The following is a 22,962-nucleotide window of genomic DNA, read 5'->3' on the forward strand; positions in this document are numbered from 1 at the left end:
TTTTTTATGTTGCTAGGGGAAAAATCTGATTTAATCATAAAAAACCATTTGGTTATTTACTTACACAAGCACTTTTTTTTTCTTTCCACAGCTAAGGGGTGATCAGATTATTTGCTGTGTGTGCAGTGACCATTCTGTGGCTCTGCTTCACCTTGAGGGGAAGAGGTGCCTCCTGCGTGCCCGGAAGCACCTTTTTCCTGTGAGGATGATAAAATGGCACCCAGTTGAGAATTTTTTAATTGTTGCATGTGCAGATGATTCAGTCTACATCTGGGAAATTGAAACAGGTAAGTTGGCATTTTACCCCTTTTCATCCTTTATATATTTATGCTATACAAGGATTTGGCCAGATGGAAAGTTTCAAAGAAGAATGGTGACGAACTCACTTGCTTTAACCTTTGGTTGGGCTGCATTTAATGACTTTGGTTAAAAGCGTGTGGAAAATAAAACACAATGACCTAAGTCAGATCCTGACCAACTGATGATTAGCTGACAGGGCAGTGCACAGGAATAAGCCGGATATTTCTGGAAGCTATAAATAAAAACATAAGTTATCTACTTTAATTATTAACAAGAGAGAAATTTAGTGTCTTACTGGTCTCAAATTATCATTAAATTCTGCCTTCTTCAGCATGCTCACCATCTCAGCAACATTTTGAACTAATTGATGATCAGTAATAATGGAATATAATTAATTATAAAACTCCAAAAAGTCGAGTCAGGGAAACTGAAAACTGAGTGGCTCAATTGAACTTTTCATATCAAAGGATAGAGAATGTAGAATTTGGACTGTAAAGTTTTTTTAAAAGTTTTACTACATAACTAAAGATAGAGGACAATATATTTCAGAAAATGCTTGGACCATATCAAATAAGGTGAGTTAATTAATGCATGTGAGTCAGGGGAGTTCACTTGAGAGTACATTTCACTGAAACTATTGCATGATTTTTATTGATTAATCAGTGGTGGTTTTATGTTGGATGTTATTAACAGACTGGATAGTTTATAATGATATAGTTTAGAGCCATACTTCTCCAAAAATAATTGTTTTCTTTACATTTCACTGTCTGTGTAAGTGATGATGACTAATGTACTAGTGTTTACAGGATGCCACATAATACAGCCTTATATTTATAACTCATTTAATGGCTTTGATGGGATTTCCTGCTCATTTTCCCATTAGACTTTCACAGTTTCTGGGGTAGGTGGGAGAAGTATTATTCACCATTTTACTGATGATAAATTTGCAGATCTGATATGTAAATGTATAAGACTGCACAGCTGAAAAGTAGTGAACCGGTTTGAAACTGCTGGTTTTTCTTTTCACAATACACACAAAATAGGTGAGGTTTAGAATTTTTAGGTAATCTATTGGTCTGAGTAGTGGTTGACTATAATACATAAAAGAGGCTCTAAAGCCTGTGCTTACCTCCAGAACCTGTGAGTGAAGAGCTGTATGACCTTGAGCAAATTACTTTGCTTCTCTGCTGGTCAATCTCCTCATCTGTGAAACAAGATAATAATGCTGCCTTCCAAAGGAGGCCCAAACTTCACCTATACGATGACCACTTACTTGTATACTTAATCCTGAATTGTACCCCACATCTTTAAAATAAAAAAAGATATAAAATTATGATAATAATAGTGCCTTCCTGTCAAATTTAAATGAGCTTATACCTACAACGCTTGTAAACAATGCCTGTAGGTGGTCAGCCCTTAGTAATAGCTAATTATTATTGTCATTATCAAAGAATGCCACAAAATCGTTACTTCTGCTTGTGAAATCTGAACTTGTAAATAACATATACTTATAAATATGTGCAATTGCTTTTATAATTGTTAACATATTTTTCATAGATAATAGAATCCAGCAAAAATAGAGAAATATCTGGGCACTTACAAGTGTTCATGGTCTCTTTGCTTTGTCAGGATACCTTCAGGCTATGCAACTTTTTATTCATGTATTTTTTGATAAGATAAGAAGTAAAGGAGGAAAGCTGAACCATTAGTCCATCTTGAGATTATATTTATTTTCTTTATGTATTTTAATTTTATTATTTCTTTTGTATATTCCCCCAATACATAATCCAATGTTACAAAACATTTGAAAAATAAACAAAAATAAACAAATAATCTCATCCCACCACCTAATAAGTGCTGTTAATATTTTGCTCTACTTTCTGTCAGACATCTTTCCATGTCAATAAATAGATGTCAATATTATATTTCAATCACAGTCCTGGGAGGAAACTGAATTCAACCCAGATTAGTCTAATGAAGAGACTTTAATAAAAAGACTACTTATAGAGGTGTGGGTAGGGATCAGGGAACACAAGGAATGGGTGGGAAGGCCCCAAGCACCCAGGCACTGGCAGCATCAGGAAGCTCTTTCAAAGCAAGAGGAGAAAACAGTGTTACTGGAATCCAGTGAGACATGAAACAGAGGAGGAATGGTCACTTCCTGAGAAGTCATGGAAGAGAAACAGCTCCTGCCAGAGATGTGGGACTGAAGCAGAGAGTTGGAAGAAATTGCCTTTTTTGTCCTTCTGCAGTCACCTCCACTAGTTTAATCCAATTGGAAGTGAGAGGGAAGGCCGTTCAGTTCTAGGCACCAGCATCCCTGTGCACAAAGCAGAACACAGAAGAGTAGGAGAGGATGGGGTGGGCTGTCACATTTGTCACATGTATAATAATTGAATGAGTGGACATTATGGACATACTATACTTCAAGAGCTTCCTATAGCTGGTCATTTATATTATTTTCTATAAAAAGTTTCTTTTAGAATTCTCATATCAAATAATTTGTTTATGTTTAGTGCCAAATTAACTTATAGAGTATTTGTCCTAAGCGAGGCTATTTATCTGTTATCTCCATGAATAGTTTAAAAAAACAGCAACTCAACCTAAGATGGAAGTTATAGCTGGTAATAATATTAATAATTCTACCAACGCCTTCACATTTGTGATGTAACTTCACTTTTTCAAAGCATCATCCCACTCACCACCTCATTTGAGCCCCACAGCACCCTGATGGCCCAACTTTCTGCATCACACTCATTCCTTTTGAATAAATTTATGCTGTTGCTTTTAGTGTTGTGTTTGACCTTGGCTTTATTGTAGGTTGCCTTTAATCTCCACAATTCCAATTGTGCTTAAAACTTAAAGAACAACTTTTTATTTTCCAAGCTGGATTTCAGCTAAGATGTGTCTATCATATTTACTGTACTTAATTTCTGTTTTATCCTTTTCCTATAAATGTGGAACAATCTGGGATCAGATTGTTTTCATAAAGTTTTATGAACAATCCATTTATGTTTTCATAAAGTTTTCATAAAGGAGGAAAAATACCAGCTAATAAAGGCTGAAAAGAGTTCTATGAAGGTATAAGATGTCCCCGTTCATGGATGGTTTGATACATGAATAAATGAATGGATGATAAATGAATGAATTAGTGAGTGAACTACCCCAATGTTCTTGTGTCTCAGTAGATTGAGTATGAGTGGGTTTACCTTAACATTGGTCATTTGTGGGTTCTCTCAGACCATGGTTGCCCAAGTGCAAGCATGTCCTTAGCTTTCTGCTGCAAGTCTCTGCTGGGGTTTCTGGAGTTCACAGGTATATCTCACCTCCTCAGGTGAAAGTCTGTGTATTTTCTACTCCAATTGATTTTTTCCTGGGCCTTCCTTAGCTTTAGCTTTGCTTATAGCTATTTTCTCTACAGGGTTTAAACGTAGTTCCATGTATAAACAGATTCCTAGTTTCATTTCTCCAGCACTCTGTCTTCTCTAAATAAATGAAGGAGGAATACATTGACGTGAAGTTATTTATCAGATCTTTCTAGAGCAACTCCAGAGCCCATAGAGAGAAAATAGGAGGAGTCAATGGGATAAGAGTTTTGGGGAAAGCAGTCTAGAAAGAAAAGACACAGGAAGGCAAAAATAATTTGCCAAAAGTAATTAAATCTCATCTTGCCAAAAATTTGCCTTGGTGGAAGTTCGAGGAGGGACTGTGGGATATAGGGAGTGGAGGATAAGATGTGAGGCCTCTCTTCAGTTTTTCACAAATAGTTTATAACAGCCTAGTCTTACTTTACTTGCGTGTCTCTTTGGTAGATTACACAAAGTATATTCTAAAGTCATGTACCTCCATGCCCATTTTGTCCCGAAATGGTAAGGGATGTTTCTTTCTATGATGGGTGGCACAGTCAGATGCATGCCAGAGTAAAGCTCGGAATCATAGGTGGGTACACTCACTTCACGGAAAAGGCAAACAACTAAAGGAAGGCAGTCTTTCTCTAGTACTGAGTGCCCTTGTCTTCTGGCTAAAAATGAAGTGCTGCCAGGTTGGAAGTGATGAGGGCATCCAGTTTTGCTTATTGATTTGCCGGATGTCCCATGATGTTTAGGCCTGATTAGGAAGGGAAAAAATTGGAGATGTCATTTTGATTAATATTTGAGCTCCCACAATTATTTGGCACTGACAACTCTGGGTGGCTTGGTCGCCCTCACTGCTGTGAGACACAATAGGGATAATGTAATACTGATTTTTTTTCCCCTTAAAATACATACCAGAAATAAATCTTTACTCTGATCTAATTCTTTTTTTAAGAATTGAATTTAAAATAATTCTGAGCACTATTCTATTCACAGTAATGGATTTACATAGCAGATAACTTGTGTAATAAATTTCTTATGTTATTAATATAACCATTATTATTAATTGAAGATCTTCTGTTAAGCATATGGGCTATGTTGTGAAATATGCCATCTTAAGCCACTGTACTTTTTGTGGGACAGTAAACTTGTTTACTTGAGAACGAAACATTTCTTGATAAGATGGGTCAGAAAAACATTTTTCTATACAGTTTTGGATAGCAAATACTTTCCCCTTTGTGGGACATAGCATCTCTGTTGCAACTACTGAACTCTGTCATTGTAGTGTAAGAGAAGTAATAGACAATACATAAAGGAGTGAGTGAGGCTGCGTTCCAATAAAGCTTTATTTGCAACAACAGGAAACAGGCTACATTTGGCCGGCAGTTGCAGTTTATAAACCCTTGAGCACAATAATTGTTCCTTTTAAAGACATTGTTTTCATAATAACTCATTCTTAAAGTAGTTTATAATTTTTAATCCACTGTACCTCACTGGCTTTTTGTGGTAAGCAGGATGGGTATGGTTTTACCCATTTTCCTAGAGAGGAAATGGAACACAGAGGTTTTGTGAGTCTGAAGGTCCTCAGGCTAGGTGTTGGCACAGGCACTAGATCATATGTCTCCTTCCATTCTGGTGTGTTCTTCACTTATCTATCGTACAATAGGAGCACCTCTTACAGATGGAGGTCAGCTTTTTGAGACTGTCAAGCAGGGAATTAGATAAGACAAACTCTGAAAGAAAGGAAATGGCTGCCAGGAAACCTGCTACAAGCTCTCCTGAAGGAGAGGGTCTCTGACTATCTCTCAGAGATTGGCTCTAAATTTACGCATAGTTCTAACAGCCCTGGTCATCTGATTTCTCAGATGACAGATTAGAAACAGCAAATTACAAGTGGGGAGGCTGTTAGTGGCAGGCACTCTGATAGCAGAAGCGACAGCTGACGGGAAGGGCGGAGAGGTAAAAGCTATGTATCATTGCTCAAGACAGTCTTTTCTTAGCTCATAGGAAGGCAATAACCAAAAAAAAAAAAATACTGAAATTATTTCCCTGGCTCAAGAAGCTCTTACGTATATGGGCACAGGCCATAGGCAGCTGCCAGTTCATGTCCCATGACTCATGTTGGAGAACCAGGCTTTCTTCTTCTGGGGAACTGCTGGGCTCCAGGAGAAATATTTAAAGGTATTATATTCATAATACATTCCAGGTTTAAGGAAATCTCAGAAGCAACTTGGGGCTTGGAGTTCAAGGGGACTGAAGTCTTTGACCAATGAGTTGGTAGAACTCAGGGTCCATGTGTGTTTATTTTTGTTAATTTCTTTCAGTTCCTGCTCAGGTAATGTGGAGTGTGTGATCTTGAGCAGAAAGCTTCACTATAATAAAATGGCTTGAGGACCCAGCTACCAATTATAACATGGTTTCTGTGGGAAAACATGTTTCAAGTTTTAAAACAACCACTTTATAAACAGAGTGTTGGAACAAGACCTAGTCATACGAAATTAAGGACGTAAGGAAGAAGATAACTACATTTTAGACTTATTTTCACCACAGGTGTTACATTTTCTGTCTCTTAATTTCTCTTTCTTGCTAGAATTAATAGAAATTAGCTGGAAAATTAAGTCTACAATGATGTCATTTCAATGTTCTTCCTTGGTTTGAAACTACATGTCTTAGAAGGAAAACGTTTTTAAAATTAAGAAAGATGAGTTTTGTCAACTAGTAACTTATAATAGACCATGTTTTTAGAAAATATTCAGTGTGTAATTTTCTACTATAGATTTTAGTTTGCCTTAATAGTTTAGGATGAAGGATATATAGAATATGTGCAAGATGCAATTTTCCAGAAATATAACCATATTTGCCTCAATAGACTAAAATTGTGTGGTTACACTGTTATTTGACACACTAAAATATCAAAAAAAAAATTTTCTACATGAGTAGTAATTTTCCAGTCCACAAGTTTTACTTGGTCACCTTTTATAACACATGCTGCTGTCTAGTATTGCTATGCATATAAAATAAAAAATTTTTAATTACACTAGTAACCAACTATACCATTCTAAGGGACCATATTGCTTGGCTTTCTCATCAAGGTCACCACTTTGTAGATACAGGGGCAAAGTTATGTTGTGTTGACTGCCTTGTCAGCATTACTGGCATATAACTTTCATTATATGTATGTTAAAGGTAGGCTTGAGGTATGCCGCATCCTGCAGGTAATAGTCCCACTAGTATGTCATTTTCTCAAAGCCAGGTTATTTTGTTGTGGTAGATTACAGATGGAACCCTTTGGGGATGATTGGTTTTAGAAAAGAAAAATAGGATACATTAAAGTATAGGGAGGGATTTTTTCCTATGTCACCTTTTCCAAGCCCCTTTCTTCTTTATTATAATAATTACTGATGTTATTACTCAACATATGTTTTAAGTTTACTGCCTATCTTTTAAATCTTCTTTCTCCTTGGCCCTAGCACAGCTACACTATAATTTGTTATTTTGATTCATGTCTATTTATATGAATAACTGTATGTACATGAGTGCATGTGTATGCACACGCTTACGCATATGCTTACGCAAATAAACTTTTTTGCACTACTAAATATTTGTACAGTTATCAAAATTTGATCTCTTAAGGAGGAGGCAGTGTCTAGGGGTTATGAACATGAGCTCTGGGAGGCAGACAATCTGGGTTTGAACTCTTGCTCTTCCCTTTTCATTCTGTATTACATTTGTCAAGTTTTCAGTTCTGAAAAACACCATCTGTTAATGGCAGCTAGCACGGAATAAATATTAACTATTATTTATTACAAATCCTTCATAGTTACCACACCAGTTTGTACTTAAGTTTTCACTGTTTGTGACTCCTTAACTCCCTTTCTCCATTCTAGTTGCGATCAATGATTATTTCTTGTTCGGATGAAATACAGACCACTGTGAAAGACGCTAGAATTGTCACATATGGCCTTCCTCCTTAAAGAACGTTCAATATAATCAGGGAAAGTTTTACTTTAGCAATAATTTTTTTAAATGTAAGGCAACACATAAAAGAGTAGTGTATGAAATATGCTAAAATATCCAAATGTACTGATGAGCATTTTTGAGGGCAGATTTTTATTACTTGTTCCCATAGCATAATGTACTTCCCTTCTCGTACTTTTGGAGTTAATATCTGTCCTCACTAACCTAACAACACCTTGCAGGCAGGAGTTGTGTCTGTCTTATTCACTGTTCTATTTCCAGAAGCTAACACACAGGAAGAACTCAACTATTTGTAGAAATTAATTGAAGATGAAAAACAGTGTAACTTCCATAAGCAAAAATAATGCCACTTGACTCATTACTCACCTTTATAATGTGTCAAACTAATGTTGTTGCTTGGTATTTAGAGACAGAAGATTTCGCCACCGTTAATTTGTACACTCTTTGGCAAATCACTAAATTGATAAGTGCTAGTTTCCTCATGGTAATGATGATGTTTTTGCGGAAAAGATGTAAGAAGTTATTATATGTGAGAATACAGAATATATATATACACATATATTTATATATAGTATACTCACATTTACCACAATAGAAAAGAAACCAGAGCAACAAAAGAAAAAATAAATTAATTGGAATTTATAAAATGTAAAAGCTTTTCTCCATCAAAGGACATTATTAGGAATGTGAAAAAGCAATCTATAGATTGATAAAAATTATTTGCAGATCATGCATCTGATAATGGTTTAATATTCAGAATATATGAAAATTCTTATAGCACAGCAATTAAAAGACAAACCAATTTTTAAAAAAGACATAGAACTTGAATAGATATTTCCCCAAAGAAAATATGCAAATGACCAACTAGCACATAAAAAGATTATCAACATTATTAGCATTCAAGGAAATACAAATCAAAGTTACAATGAGATAGCACTTCACATTTAGTAGGATGCTTATAATTAAAAGAGTGGACAATAACAAGTGTTGGCAATGAGTGGAAAATAGGAACCTGAGTATATTTCTGGTAAGAATATAAAATGGTACTGCTACTATAAAAAAAAGTTTGGCATTTCATCAAAAAGTTAAACATAGAATTATCCTACGACCCAGCAATTCCATTCCTAGGTTTATATCTAAGAGAAATAAAAACAGAGAACTACACAGGAACTTGTATACAAATGTTTCCAGTAGCATTAGTCACAATGACTAAAAGGTAGAAAAAACCCAAATGTCCACCCATGGAGTAATGGAGAAACAAATAGTGGTATATACATACAATAAAATATTATTCAGCCCTAAAAAGAAATAGCATACTGGTACATACTACAACTTAAGTGAACCTTGACAATATTATGCTAAGTGAAAGAAATTAAACACACACCAAAAAATCATATACTGTATAAACCTTTTATATGAAGTCTCAAGAATAGGCAAATCCATAGAGATAGAAAGCAAATTAGTGATTGCTAGGCTATAAATGGGGAGAGAGAATAGGGTGTGATTACTTAATTGGTTCAGAGTATTCTTTTGGGGAGATGAAAAAGTTTTGAAACTAGAAAGAGGTAGTGGTTCCACAACATTGTGAATGTACTAAATGCCACTGAATTGTGTGATTAATGTGATTAATGTATAGTATGTCAACTTCACCTCAATTTTTAAAACTCCACAAATACAGAAAGTGTAAAGACATTTTAAAAAGCAGTAAAGTCCAACATTTGTAAAAATCATTATTGAATTTTGGCATATTATACTTCAATTTATTTTTCTTTTACATGTTAACATATATAGGGGAATGCCTATTTTTTTATATTGTGATTTAAATATTTTGATGATTGTATTTCAATATAATTGATATCCTTTGTAATCCTATATATTTTACTTACAAATTTTAAACAAAGGGTTGAAAAATTGCAAAAAGGGTTCACTGGCTTCCCCAGATTGATGAAGGGATTCATGGCGTAAAAAAGATTAAGAACTCCTGTTAAGTCTAAAAGACTTTTAAAGTAGGATGCATCAGCATTACTCAATGTATCAGTACAGTTGGGGAGTATAAGTCAATATCTGCTTTTTCACTTGGCAGGCTGTCTGCATTTGCCCTCTGTATAAAGATTCTTTTGCTAAATATCAGAGCAAAAATACTATAATAATAAAGAGTCTGACCTCATTTCCAACCAAACTAAAACTAACAGTTAACTGCCGAAGAAAGACATATATATAATTGTGTATATATATATTTGCTTCATAGCAAATCCCTGGTGGACATCCTTACATGCATGTTCACGCAAATGCTCCCACCCCACAATTCTAGTACAGTAGTCATCTGTATTTTCATCTGATGAACATGGACTTCTACTATGGAGAAATTATATACATGTCAATTTGATCTTACAATTTTACAAAACTTTCAAAGTGAGGAAATTCCAAGGATGAAGTAGTGAAATGATCTACATGAGGGAGTTTCTGCTGCGCTTTATAAAATCCAGATATTACACTGAAATGCTGTCAAAAAACAAGCACAACTAATTTTCTTTTCCCAAATTTGGATTTGCTGTTTTTTTTCTTGTCAGTCTTCAGCAGTTATAGACATTTGAAGAATTGACTACATTTTATTTCTGAGTTATACATTATCTAAACATTGTTCTATATTGTTTTCAGTATCATGATTTGTTAAAATTCTACATTATATGATTAACTTTTATTTTGTATTTGTGTGTATGCGATTTAAGGTATTATTCAACTCTACCTGTTTTTGATTCTCCTGGCATCTTAATATACATTAGGCATATTATTGTGGTATTTTCAGGATGTCTTTGGAACATTTTGTATGCTCAGAAACAAATAGGAAAATCAATACAATCTCATTCTAATGATAAAAATAAATATTGTGTGCTCTTAAAATTACTTTCAACAATTAAGTCCCACCCTTTGCTGCCTTTATTGTTTCCTTTGGCAGTCGCTATCTTCCTGGGTTTTCTTTAGCAAAGAAAATACTGGCTGTAATCAGTTTTAGCGATTCCTGTGGTCTGATTACATTTTTTAGATTGATCCCTGGCAGACTAGTTTGTTGTGTATCTGGTGTCTGCATTTAATGTTTTGGGGGTCTATTCTACAGCAGCAGAAAGAGGAATGCATTAGGATGGCAGCTCATTGAGTCCTCCCTAGTTAGGTAGACCCTTTTTGCAAGCATTTTATATGGACACTTGGAACATTAGTGGGTTTCACAGCTGCAATGTTTAGTGGAAATAAACCCAGAGGAGCCATCTGCCCTCCCCACGCTGCCTCCTTTCAATTCCCTAGCAACTTCCCAGTAGCCAGCTGCCACAGAAACGATTGGAAAAGCAAGACTCAGTGGACTGTAATGATTGTTATTCTCTGGGAAAGTAGGTTCTCTGATTTGGCTGAGAGATAAAGGATATTGGATGCACTTGATTCGTCTGACTGTATCAATAATATCCAACTTCTACCATTAACTTACTTGTTAGGATTTGATGGGAAAGGTCTTTTGCGTTTCTAGGAATGAACCACATGAAAACAAATCCAAAGGTCAAGTCCTTGGCTTGGAAGTGGTGAGCAGAGAATTTGATGGTGGGAATGTTGTCAGATTTTATCTTGTGTGCTGCAAGTAATGTTGGCTGCTGATCTCAGCCTTGTCAATAAATCCCAGGTGTAGATTGGCCCACCACATTCCCCAATTCTTTTCACCTTTAAGAGAAGCAGATTCTATTCCACTTAGGCTCATATGCTGAGAAGACAAGGGACCTGCTTCAGCCACTTGGAGCATCAGAGTGTCAGAAACTCCACTTAGGGGCACAAGATGTCATCTTGCAATTCATCACTTGAGCAGATAGCAAGTCGCTTTTTTTGAATTTAGAAAATGACTTGTACTTTATGCTGATCAAAATTGAGAAAATGTGGGGTGTCGAGATTTCACGAAGAGAACTAGGATATGATTTGATAAAAAACAATTTACTTTTAACCCATGCTTTGCCCTGCATGTTAACTTTCTTTTGTTACTACATTTTTCTTACTTCCAGAAATGTCAACCATAAGTCCAGTTTGAAAATCACAGTTACATGTTCCTTATTATCATTTAACAAAGAAAGTTCTCTCCATTTCTTGCAACTATGATCTGTTAGCAAAGCTATCTCCCATCAATGATTTTGTAAAGGAAGTTGTGCTTCTTTTAAACGTGGGATTTAAAAGAATCTTTAGTACATTATGATCTAATTATAAATGGTATAGGTAAAACAATCAGCTAACTGGAAGTTGGGACTGCATTACTAAGCTTACTTGTATAGCTATAAGGAGAAGATAAATTCATGATCTAATATATTGCATAAAACTGAGCATCTTAACTCTTCTATCTCAGAGAATATCTCTTTGTTTAACTCTGGCCACCTAGCTTCCAATTATTTTGAATATGGGCCCACATTTTCTTAGCCAAAATTTACTAATCTAAAAATCTCTGAAAATAAAAAAGTTTTATTAGTTTGTATAAAGCCACAGAACTAAACCTTAACTCACTAGAGGTTATTTATTCTGCTAAATGTACATATTCTTCTTTTTCTTTATTTTTTTATTTTTGTTGCAGACATCTGACATGTTTGATTACTGTCTGCTCTCCTGGACCCTGCTCTAGGAGTTACACAAAATGCATATATGTATTATTTTATCCTACAGAATCTGAAAAATTGTTAATTCTGAAACTCTATGGTTCCAAATGTTTTGGGTAAGGATTGTGAGATTCTATTATTCTTCTCTATTATTCTTACCAAAGTAATTGATAGCTTTCTACATTATCAATTTCTATAGTCATCTATGCTCTGTTTTCTTGTCTCCCATAATTTAGCACAGTTTAATCTGGCTTCTGCCTAGAGTGTTCCATTGGCATTATTCTTCCTGAGGTTACCTCACTGCCATGTTCAGTTGATATTCCCTGGGTCACAGGTACTTGACTTGTTTGCAATCAATGTCATCAATGTCCTTCTTTCTCCCTCTCCCCTCAGTCTTACATAATACTACTTTCTCCTGAAAGCCAATAACCTTGTTTTCCAGATTGCCCTATTTCTATATGTTATTTTTATTATTTCTTGGACTTATTCTCAATATACTTCTCTTTTTCTTTGTATTTTCCTTGGGCTCTCTTATCAACACAGATGCTTTTGTATTATTAAGGTTATAGTAAAATTAAAGATGTGGGATCTTTGCATACCATCATTTTAACCATTTTTATATGTATAGTTTGATGGCATTAAGTACACTCACATTGTTGTGCAATCATCACCACCATTCATCTCCAAAACTTTTTTATCTTCTCATAATGAAATATGAACCTACTGAACAGTTACTCCCTCTTTGTCCCTTCCCCAGTTGCTGATAACTGCTGTTCTATTTTCTGTCTCTATGAATTTAACTAATCCAGATATTTTTATGAGTAGAATCATGCAGTATTTTCTCTTTTGTAATTGGTTTATTTCATTTAGCATAATGTCTTCAAGGTTTAACCATGTTGTGATATGTGTTGTCAAAATTTTCTTCCCTTTTTAAGGCAGAATAATATTACATTTTAGGTATATTTACCACATTTTCTTTATTCATTCATTCCTTGATAGACACTTGGGTTTACTTCCATCATTTGGCTGTTATGATTAATGTTGCTGGAAACATGCATGTACAAGTGTACAAAGATCTCTTCATGTCCCTGCTTTCAATTATCTTGGGCATAGACCCAGAAGTCAACACAGGTGCTTTTAACCACTATCTACATATCCTGAGAGGCGAGCATTGAATGAGCAGACACATAATGGGATCTTTACCAGACAGGAAGCCACAGAATGGAGGAAGAGCAGGTTGTTCACTTATTCAGAATTGGGTAGGACAACGACAGATGTCAGAAGACCTATTTATATTCTGCAAGATTCCTTCCATGGTACATACAAAGTATACTTAACTACATACAAACCACCTAAAGAAAGTGGCATCAGAGATCATCAGCTACAGAAACAAGGATGGTACTGAGAAGGGACAGGATAGCCTGCACTGGGTAAAGAAAAAGAAAAAGGAAATGGCATTGTAGAATTAAGAGCCCACCTAAGTCCACTGGCTATATAGAGAGCCTATATAGCCATTCCATGAGAGTCCTTATTGGTAATTCCACTGGTCATTCCTGTTTCTTAGCACCCAATATCCTCAATAATATCTAGTGATAAAGTTGGATCCATTTGAAAGATAAACTATTGCTACATTTATTTTGTAAACCTCCAGTAAAACATAGAATTATATGTTTCCAGAGGTGTCAAGAATATTTAAAAATAAAATGTTTTAAGGCCAGGTGAATTGGAATCTTTAGCATCTTTTACTTGAACTACTGAAAAATTTTTAAATTGATTACATTGCCAGTCAATTATTTCTTCAATTCTCTTCTTCATATTGCCTATCAAACATTCCCTATTTTAAATCTAGTCTTGAACATGCCAGTCCCTATGGTCTGTGTTGGAAATGTAACTATACCATATGGCATTACAGCCATTTTCTAGCTTTTTTAGTCAAAATACCTTCCCTAATCACCTTCCCAACCACAGGACACACAGATACCCTGTCACTTATTCTTCCTGAACTTCAGTTTCTTTGTACTTTGCGTTATTGCTTTAAAAATTAAATGACACTTAATAATACTCAATTAGTGGTAGGTAATGGCAACTTTTATGATGATGATAACTACAGAAGAGAAGGATGAGAAAATCATATTTTATCTCTTACACACAATTCCTTTGGAAATAGAATGTTTTGAAAGGAGTTTTTGATGGAGTATATGATTTGCCAGCCATTTAGTGAACATCTGCATGACTTATAATACTCAGAGTGTAAAATTATGAGAAGTATAAAACATCTAAGTTTGCATGCCTCTATGCATTTAGTTATTTATTGGGTTTAAAAGGCAAGACTTTCAGAATAACAGTACTGCCACAAGTCATGGTTGTATTAGTTTCCTATTGCTGGGTAACAAATTACCAAAAACTTAGGAGCTTAAAACAACACCCTTTTATTGTCCTGGAGCTCTGTAAATTAGAAGTCCTGATGAGCTCAACTAGGTTCTCGGCTTAGACTCTCACAAGGGGGGATAAAAATCTCAACCAAGCCGGGCTCGGTGGCTCAGCCTGTAATCCCGCGCCTTTGGGAGGCTGAGGTGAGTGGATTGCCTGAGCCCGCGGGTTCGAGACCCGCTTGGGCAGCGAGACCTCATCTCTACAATAAATAAAAAAATCAGCCGGCATGGTAGTGCACGCCTGTAATTCCGGTTACTTGGAAGGCTGAGGTGGAAGGATCGCTGGAGCCCAGCAGGCGAGGCTGCGGTGGCCGGGAGCGGCCACTGCACTCCAGTCTGAGCGACAGAGCGAGACTCCAACTCAAAAAAAAAAAAAAAAAAAAAAATCTCAACCAACTGGGCTTTTATTTGGAGACTCTGGGGAATTCACTTCCAAACTCATTCAGGTCCTTGGAGAATTTAGTTCTTTATGTTTGATTGTAGGTGTGAGGTCCTTAATGACTGTGGCTAGGTTTTACTCTTAGGTCCTGAGGTCACACTCTGATCCTTATCCATGGCCTCCTTCTTCTTCAAAGCCAGCAACAGTACATCGGATACTTCTAATGCTTTAAATCTCCTGACTTCCCCTGCAAGCAACTGAAGACTTACCGCTTTCAAAGGGCTCACTTGATTAGGCCTGGCCTACCCAAATGGTCTCCTCATTTTAAGGTCAGCTGAGTGGAAACCTTAATTATATCTTCAAAGCCCCTTTTGCTGGGTAACAACAATCACTGGAGTGCTACCCCATCATCACTGGAGTGCTACCCCATCCTCTTCACAGGACAGGACTCACATGACGATGAGGATCCTTGTGGATTATTTTTAGAATTCTGCCTATCACATTGGTGCTGGTATTGGAGTTACTGGAAGTCCTCATTGGTGAGTCATAGAATGGAAGAGTGAAGAGACAGGAGAGCCTTTTGGGGTCAGTGAGTACAGAAATTCAGTGAATACTGAATTTTACAGGTGTCATGGGGGAGCCAAGACTATAGTGAAGGTATGCTGAGCCTTGGTGCTTTTAAAACAGGACCCCTATCTATCCCCATGCACAAAGGTTAACTCCAAATGGATCAGAGACCTAAATGTAAAACCTCAAACCATAAGAATCTTAGAAAATGAAGGACATACCCTCATGGAAATCGGAGCTGGCCTCCAATTCCTGAACAAAACCCAAAACCCACAGGTCATAAGAGAGAGGATAGACAAGTGGGATCTTATTGAACTGACAAGCTTCTGCAAAGCCAAAGAAACCATCAAGAGAGCAGGGAGACAGCCTACAAACTGGGAAAAGGTATTTGCCAACACCAGGTCAGACAAAGGCTTAACATCTTGGATCTACAAGGAACTCAAACGTGCTGAAAAGAAAAAAACAAACAACCCCATTATAAAATGGGCAAAAGATATCAACAGACACTTCACAAAGGAAGACATCCAAGTAGCCAACAGACACATGAAGAAATGTTCAACCTCACTAATCATCAGGGAGATGCAAATCAAAACCACACTGAGATACCACCTAACTCCAGCCAGAATGGCAATTATCAACAACTCAAAAAATAACAGCTGCTGGAAAGGGTGTGGCGAAAAGGGAACACTCCTACACTGTTGTTGGCAGTGTAAACTAGTGCAACCTCTGTGGAAGGCAGTGTGGCAATTCCTAAAAGCTCTAAATATCAACCTCCCATATGACCCTGCAATCCCCCTACTGGGAATATATTCGGAAGAACTCAAATCACTCTATAAAAAAGATACCTGCACACATATGTTTATCGCAGCATTGTTCACAATAGCAAGAACCTGGAAGCAACCATGCTGTCCATCAAAAGAGGACTGGATTAAAAAAATGTGGTACATATAGGAATGTATGGAATACTACGCAGCCATAAAAAAGAACAAAATCATGAATTTCGCAGCAACCTGGATGGAACTAGAGTCTATAATACCGAGTGACCTCTCACAAAAACAAAGATCCGAGTATCACATGTTCTCACTCATATAATGGACCTTGAACATCCAACCTAATACTATAAGAAAATGTCTGACAGTAGTGAGAAACTATGGCGGGGGGAGATGGGATTAACGGTAGCAAATATCTGTCTGGGGATGGGGAAGCACCTCTTATCAATAGGTGCCTGAATGAAACGTATTTGTAATACCTAACCGTTACCTGTACCCCACAACATCATAATAAAAAATATTGATTATAATAAATAAATAAATAAATAAATAAATAAATAAATAAATAAATAAATAAATAAAACAAATGCTGACATGCTTGCCAGAGCTTTAGTCACCCATTATTTGTCTAAGGCAAATCACTGCCATGTCCCAAGGGAATATTTATTTCAGTTCAAATACTTTTCTCCTCCCATTTCTACCATTTATTTTCCCTCCAGAAATAAAAAACAAAAATAAAGCCTCTCATATGACTTCACCCCTCATCCAGTACCTTATTCAGGATACCATAATCTAAATTTTCCTTTCCCAATACTCGTCCTCTTTCCAGAAAAATTTCCAGATCAACTCAGGAAGATATTGATCTAATTAAGTTAATTTACACCAGAAGGGACTAAATGACAGACACAAATCTCTTCAAGGATATTGTTCCAATAAGTAACTTAACCTTCAATTAGGAGCATAAGAGATCAAATGTACTTTCAAAATATTTTAAAATTAAAATATAAGCTTACTTGTAAGAAATTCAAATAATGCAGTATGAATGGCATTTTGTAATATTTAGAAGTAATATAATTTTAATGTGTTATATATGACAATTATAAAATTAATTAAAAATATTATTTACATCATACAACAGAAACACTTTTCTGTAAATATATCCACCTCTTAAATTGGTTGTCAATTGTGTTTTGTCTTAGAGTGAGGTTAAAAATGAAAATTTAGTCATAGAAGATTCTATGCTATTAGCATGTGCTTAAGGAGAGGGAGTATTTAATAAGTAAATATCTTATCAAGAAAACCCTAATTTAAAATTTGTTTAAAAATTAATTTTTTTTTAATCCTTATACATCCTAGCAACTTTAAATTTCCAGATGTTCCAATCTTTTTTTCCTTCACGCCCCTCCCAGCCATCCCATTTCTTTATTTTGTTTTCCTGGAGGTCAGTGATCAGAATTAGATGTAAGGGTCAATGTGGCCCAGCTGATAAATCCCAGAATTGCCCTAAATGTGCTGGAGGCTGTGGCAGAGCTGGGGTTAAGGTCGTGGTGGTCAGAGACTTTTTAAAAATGCATTCTATATACCCTTAAGGTATAGAAGGTTGATGTGAAGCCAATATTAGAGCCTTTATATAGTTCAAAACAAGCCAAGTCTTTGACATGCTATTTTAAAGCTGAATTAATTATGCTTAAAAATATTTAGGAATAAAGGTAAGTGTCTTTTTGCCTGATTTAATATTTTTCAGATTCATTTCCTTTCCCTGCCCTTCTATTCTACTCTAGTTAACTAAGTTTGATATCTCCAGGGCCCCTGTTCCTTGTCAGAATCCCCAATTATGTATTTCTGGAGTAATATACAGTAACTATGAAATGGTTTTGTTAGGAAGGGGGCACTGGGTCTATCTTCATACACTTCTCTGAGCAAGGCAATGAACTTCATGAGAAATTGAAGATGAATGATAAATCTTACCAAAGACCCAATGGTCAAATTCTTTAATATGTGAAATTTGATTACAACTGTCAGTCAGCTGTTTTGTTGAAACCTGATTTTATGAATTTGACTATCAAAAGTGGTAATGAGGCCATTTTCTATAAAACCTTTTTTCTATATGAGAGAGAGTCATTCTGCAATATAACTGTGCTCTTAATCACTACCTGATGTGGGATAGATTCTGTTAGAAAATGCCTGGCTTGATATGGAACAGACCTAAATCTATAATGTATCCACTCACATGGTTGTGCTGTTACATTTTGTTCATTTAAATACCATATTCACTACTAATCACATAATAGGAATTATTTAGCAAATTCTGCTTTTTAAGTAATGCAGTAATCAGAATATTTAATAAAAATGTCTCCCTTTTTAATGAAAAACTGACATTTGTTGGTTTACAGTGTACGTTCTTTTGGTGACCTGGAAGAATTTTATATTCCTATAGTAATACTATTTCTACAATGTTCTGAGGGAAAGCATCACAAGTTATAGTAAGTCAATTGCCGTCTCAAATTATTGATGTATAATTTAAAAATACATGAAATGTTTCTGTAAAACATGATAAAATGTTAATCCATCTGAGTGTTTTTGAGTCTTAATTTGTTCTTGATTATTTGCAGATGGGTTTTAAATGAGTCGGATTGTTAAAAACCATTTCTTTCCCTTTGAAGATAGTAGGGCTATTTATTTTTTCACAGATTTGGTGGACCTAGTTGTTAATTTATAGGATGAAGTTGGTCTGACTTGGGGTTTTAAATATGTAATTTAAAGTTATTTATTAGTTGATAGTAGGCTATGATAATTTTGTTGATGTTGGAAAGCAAATATTAGTGGGAGTTGAAAAAATATTTAAGTAGAAGACTGAAAATATTAAAAATATGGGCAAATTAGAAGGAAAATAAAATCAAGGAAACAACTGGTTGTTTGGAAGGGAAGTAAAAGTGTAGAATATCACTTTTCCCTCTTCCTTTTCTGTATGTAGATATTTAGGTATTTACATCATTAAAGAAGATTTATAAGCATACTCTTGACTCTGCCTTGCTCTTCTACTGCTATTGAAGACAACATCCTTCATAATACATGTCTCCCTTTAAGATAGCTAGATACTTCAAATTACATCTCATAACAGGCATATCACAAAGTGATTATTTAAAAACAAAGCAAAAAACTGTCTATAAACATTGATAAATCTAATACACTAACAACATGGCTGTGTTTTAGCAACTTGACTAATTTATAACAGTTTCTGAACCTTTCTTCTTTTTTTTCCTATTTGTACAGAAACAGGGGGTTTATGCAAGTCTCCTGAAACATCTCACTCCAAATTCTCTTGGGGATGGCATTGTTTTTATTACTATTACTATTATTATTATTATTATTAAATCTTCATCTATTTGCCTATGATGCTTAAGTCTTTGTCTCTGCTCTGATCTCTACCTAGAACTCCACATAGTCTATTTGAGTGATCTCAAACTTGGCCTTTACCACAATAGGAACATCTCTATCCTGTCCTTATTTGGGTCGATATTAAGCAACAAGCAGTAGAAACCAAGTAAAGTCAGTTTTATCAGAAAGAGGTATTTATTGAAAGGATTTAGTGGTGTATTACAGAGACTTTAGGGGCACTGTATCTTAGAAAGGAACTAGACACAAAACCAGAAAGTTGCAAGCGCTCTCTCTCTCTCTCTCTCTCTCTACCTCTCTCTCACTCTCTGTCTTCATCCTTCCCTGAGTCCTCTCTTTCTCTTTCCTTTCCTCTTCTTCCCACTCCATATCTACCTCTCTCTGTTCATTTTCTTTCTTTCTTTTTAAAAAATATCTCATGTTAGACTAGATTCTTCTGCTCCTCAGTCCATAAGGCAAGATATGACTGGTCCACAGGTCAAGTTAACCTGTCACATTTTGGCTGGGCATGATGGCTCACGCCTGTAATCCCAAGACTTTGGGAGGTCAAGGTGAGAGGATTGCTTGAGCCCAAAAGTTCGAGACCAGCCTAAGTATAACATAGTGAGACCTCATCTCTACAAAAAATTAGCTCGGTATGGTGGTATACGCTTGTAGTTCCTGCTACTTGAAAAGCTGAGGTAAAAGGATCTCCTGAGCCCAGGAGGTTGAGACTGTAGTAAGCCATGATTGTGCCACTGCTCTCCAGCCTAGGCAACAATGTGAGACAAAACAGTGGCAGCAACAGCAAATGGACAAACAAACAAAAAATGTCAGTCACAGACTGACTTGAAGTCTCCAAGTCTAAATTTTTGTGCCATTGGAAATGATCTCACAACATAGCTGCAAACCAGGTCAGGTGTCAAGCTTGAGAATGCCACCTTTTCCAGTGTCGGCCTCTTCTGGGCTCTAGGGTGTACATTTATAGTGAGTACAATTTGGTGTTAACTCTTGTCACACTGAATCCTCAGTATGCTCTGATGCTTTATAGCCACCTCTTTTCACTGCCTACAGGGAAAGGGTAACATTGAATGTATTTATTTCTTCAGTGCCTATTTGTAGGGACCTGCTTTGTACCAAGACCATAGAACACATACTTGTCAAAAAGAATTTAGCATCTTGTGGGGAAGCATCCCAGAATCTAAGAAAGCAAATAAAATATACCAATTACAAATGTGGTAAGTCTGTAAAGAAACTGAATTAGAAAACAACGCACGACAGGGGAGGAATCTATTTTAGAAAAGCCACTCTGAGGAGGTGAGATCATTAAGCTAATTCCTAAAGAATGAGATCGAACTAGTAGGAAAGAATTTGTTTTCAAGAGAAGAAAAATAAAATTTGTGAACTAGGGGAGGATGAAATGGGAGAAAGCAAAGCAGGGGTGAGAATACAACTTGTAGGTCAGGGGGTTTGGATTTAATCCCAAGTGTAACCACAGTGGAAAAAAAAAATCATTAGCCAGGTTGCTGATGTCATATAATCCATTAAGTAGTATTATCTAACCTTTAATTTATGCCAGACCCCATTCTGGTGTACTGAAGAGGATTAAAAAATAAGTCAAATATATAATCCTACTCTGATTTTGATTATAAATTAGCCTGTGAGGCAAGGCTAATTGAGGAGGTTCAGCTCTCAGGTAGGAGGCAATGGGGGCCCTAGCTGGCCATATGCCCAGTGATCTTCGGCCTGGGTGTCAGGCAGATTCCAGAGCCAAAGAGCTAAGGAGGTTTGTTAATCAGTTCAACAGGGGCTGAGTGAGACTCTCTAAGTGAAAGAGGGGACTACCATATAACACAATACTCAATCGTGTGCCAGAACTTCTATGCACTTTTCAAATATCTATTCAATGTAATTCTCATAGTAACCCTGTAAAATAGGAGTTATTATTTTCCCCATTGTACAGATGAGGAACTGAGACACAGAGATGCCAAGGGCCACACAATCATTAGAGGTACAACCGAGAGTTTATTATAGTACAGTCTGGTGCCAGAGTCTGTTCTTAACCACTATGCTGTGATGTCTTCTTGCTGTCACACAGATAGGGAGAACATCAAGTACACACAGGGCTGCCCACGGGTTCATAGAGAAAACTCTGGTTTTTAAAATATTTGATAAGTTGTGCTACTGGGTGTGTTGAATTGGCAGTGAAAGCAGGATTTACAAGTGAAAATATTGTCAGTATGGGTCTAGGCATCTGCAAAGAAGAACTGAATGCTCCTTCTATTTCTGGGCACTAACTTTTTGAATAACAGTGGATCCATAAAAATTGATTTATTGTTCACTTTCTATCAAGATCTTAATTGTCGTAAGCCCTCTTTTCTTATATAATAGCCTCCATTTTCTAATGTACTGTTGTATAGTTTAGGACAAAAATAAACCATAACAAAACTCATTGATAAAATAAATAATAAGAAATATTTACTGGAAAGCATCTTATACAATGAATTCATATTTTTGTATTTTAATAAAATACAATGCAATATTTTAGTTGCATATTTTTTGCACACCTACTTGGAAGGGGATGGTATTATAACTTTCAATAATACTTAACTCACATATGTCTCTACATCTTATTATGTTCAGATTGATTCAAATGAAGAGTAACTGTGAGTTAACTCATATTATTGATGTAGTACAATTAAAAAATTCTAATTATCATTGAGTTCACTTTGGAAAACATAAATTCTGCAGCTGGAATTGGAATCAAGCAATTTTGTAATACTTCAGTTTTCTTACATATCTTTAATATCAGGAAGGAGTGACTATTCTGTCTCTTTCCCAAGGCAACTTATTAGAGTTGCAAAGTCACTTCTTGTTGGAAGCTTCCCTTCTGGTCATAATCTCCCTCTTGAGTTACTGTTTTTGACATAGACTTCCTATAATAACTTGAATATATCCTTGAAGTGTTATAAATTCCATAGCTTTTGAGGATATGTTTCAAGAAACTTTATGTAACAGAGGTGATTTATTATGGTGTATTAATTAAGGTACAATCAGAAATGATGCAGTAATTTGAACAGAGGAAAATTTAGTGTAAAGAATTCTTAACGATCACAAAGAGTTTGAATATGAGGGATTGGCTAGTAAGAAGTAAAGAGAACTTTAAAGGGTTTAGGGACAGCAGATATAAAG

At 35.8% G+C, this 22,962-nt stretch overlaps 1 protein-coding gene across 1 annotated transcript in view; it reads left to right on the forward strand.

Moving 5' to 3' along the window:
* The window catches only part of WDR72 (WD repeat domain 72), a gene marked incomplete at its 3' end in the record, with an annotated part of 50,006 nt that overhangs the window by 23,741 nt on the left and 3,303 nt on the right, over positions 1-22,962 (forward strand). Inside the window, exon 12 of the mRNA XM_008051983.1 lies at positions 92-287. Coding sequence (XP_008050174.1) covers positions 92-287 — 196 coding nt within the window. The remainder of the gene's footprint in view (positions 1-91; positions 288-22,962) is intronic.

The sequence above is a fragment of the Carlito syrichta genome, unplaced genomic scaffold, assembly GCF_000164805.1.
Source record: "Carlito syrichta isolate Samal-C Ts95f unplaced genomic scaffold, Tarsius_syrichta-2.0.1 Scaffold249948, whole genome shotgun sequence".
NCBI lineage: Eukaryota > Metazoa > Chordata > Mammalia > Primates > Tarsiidae > Carlito > Carlito syrichta.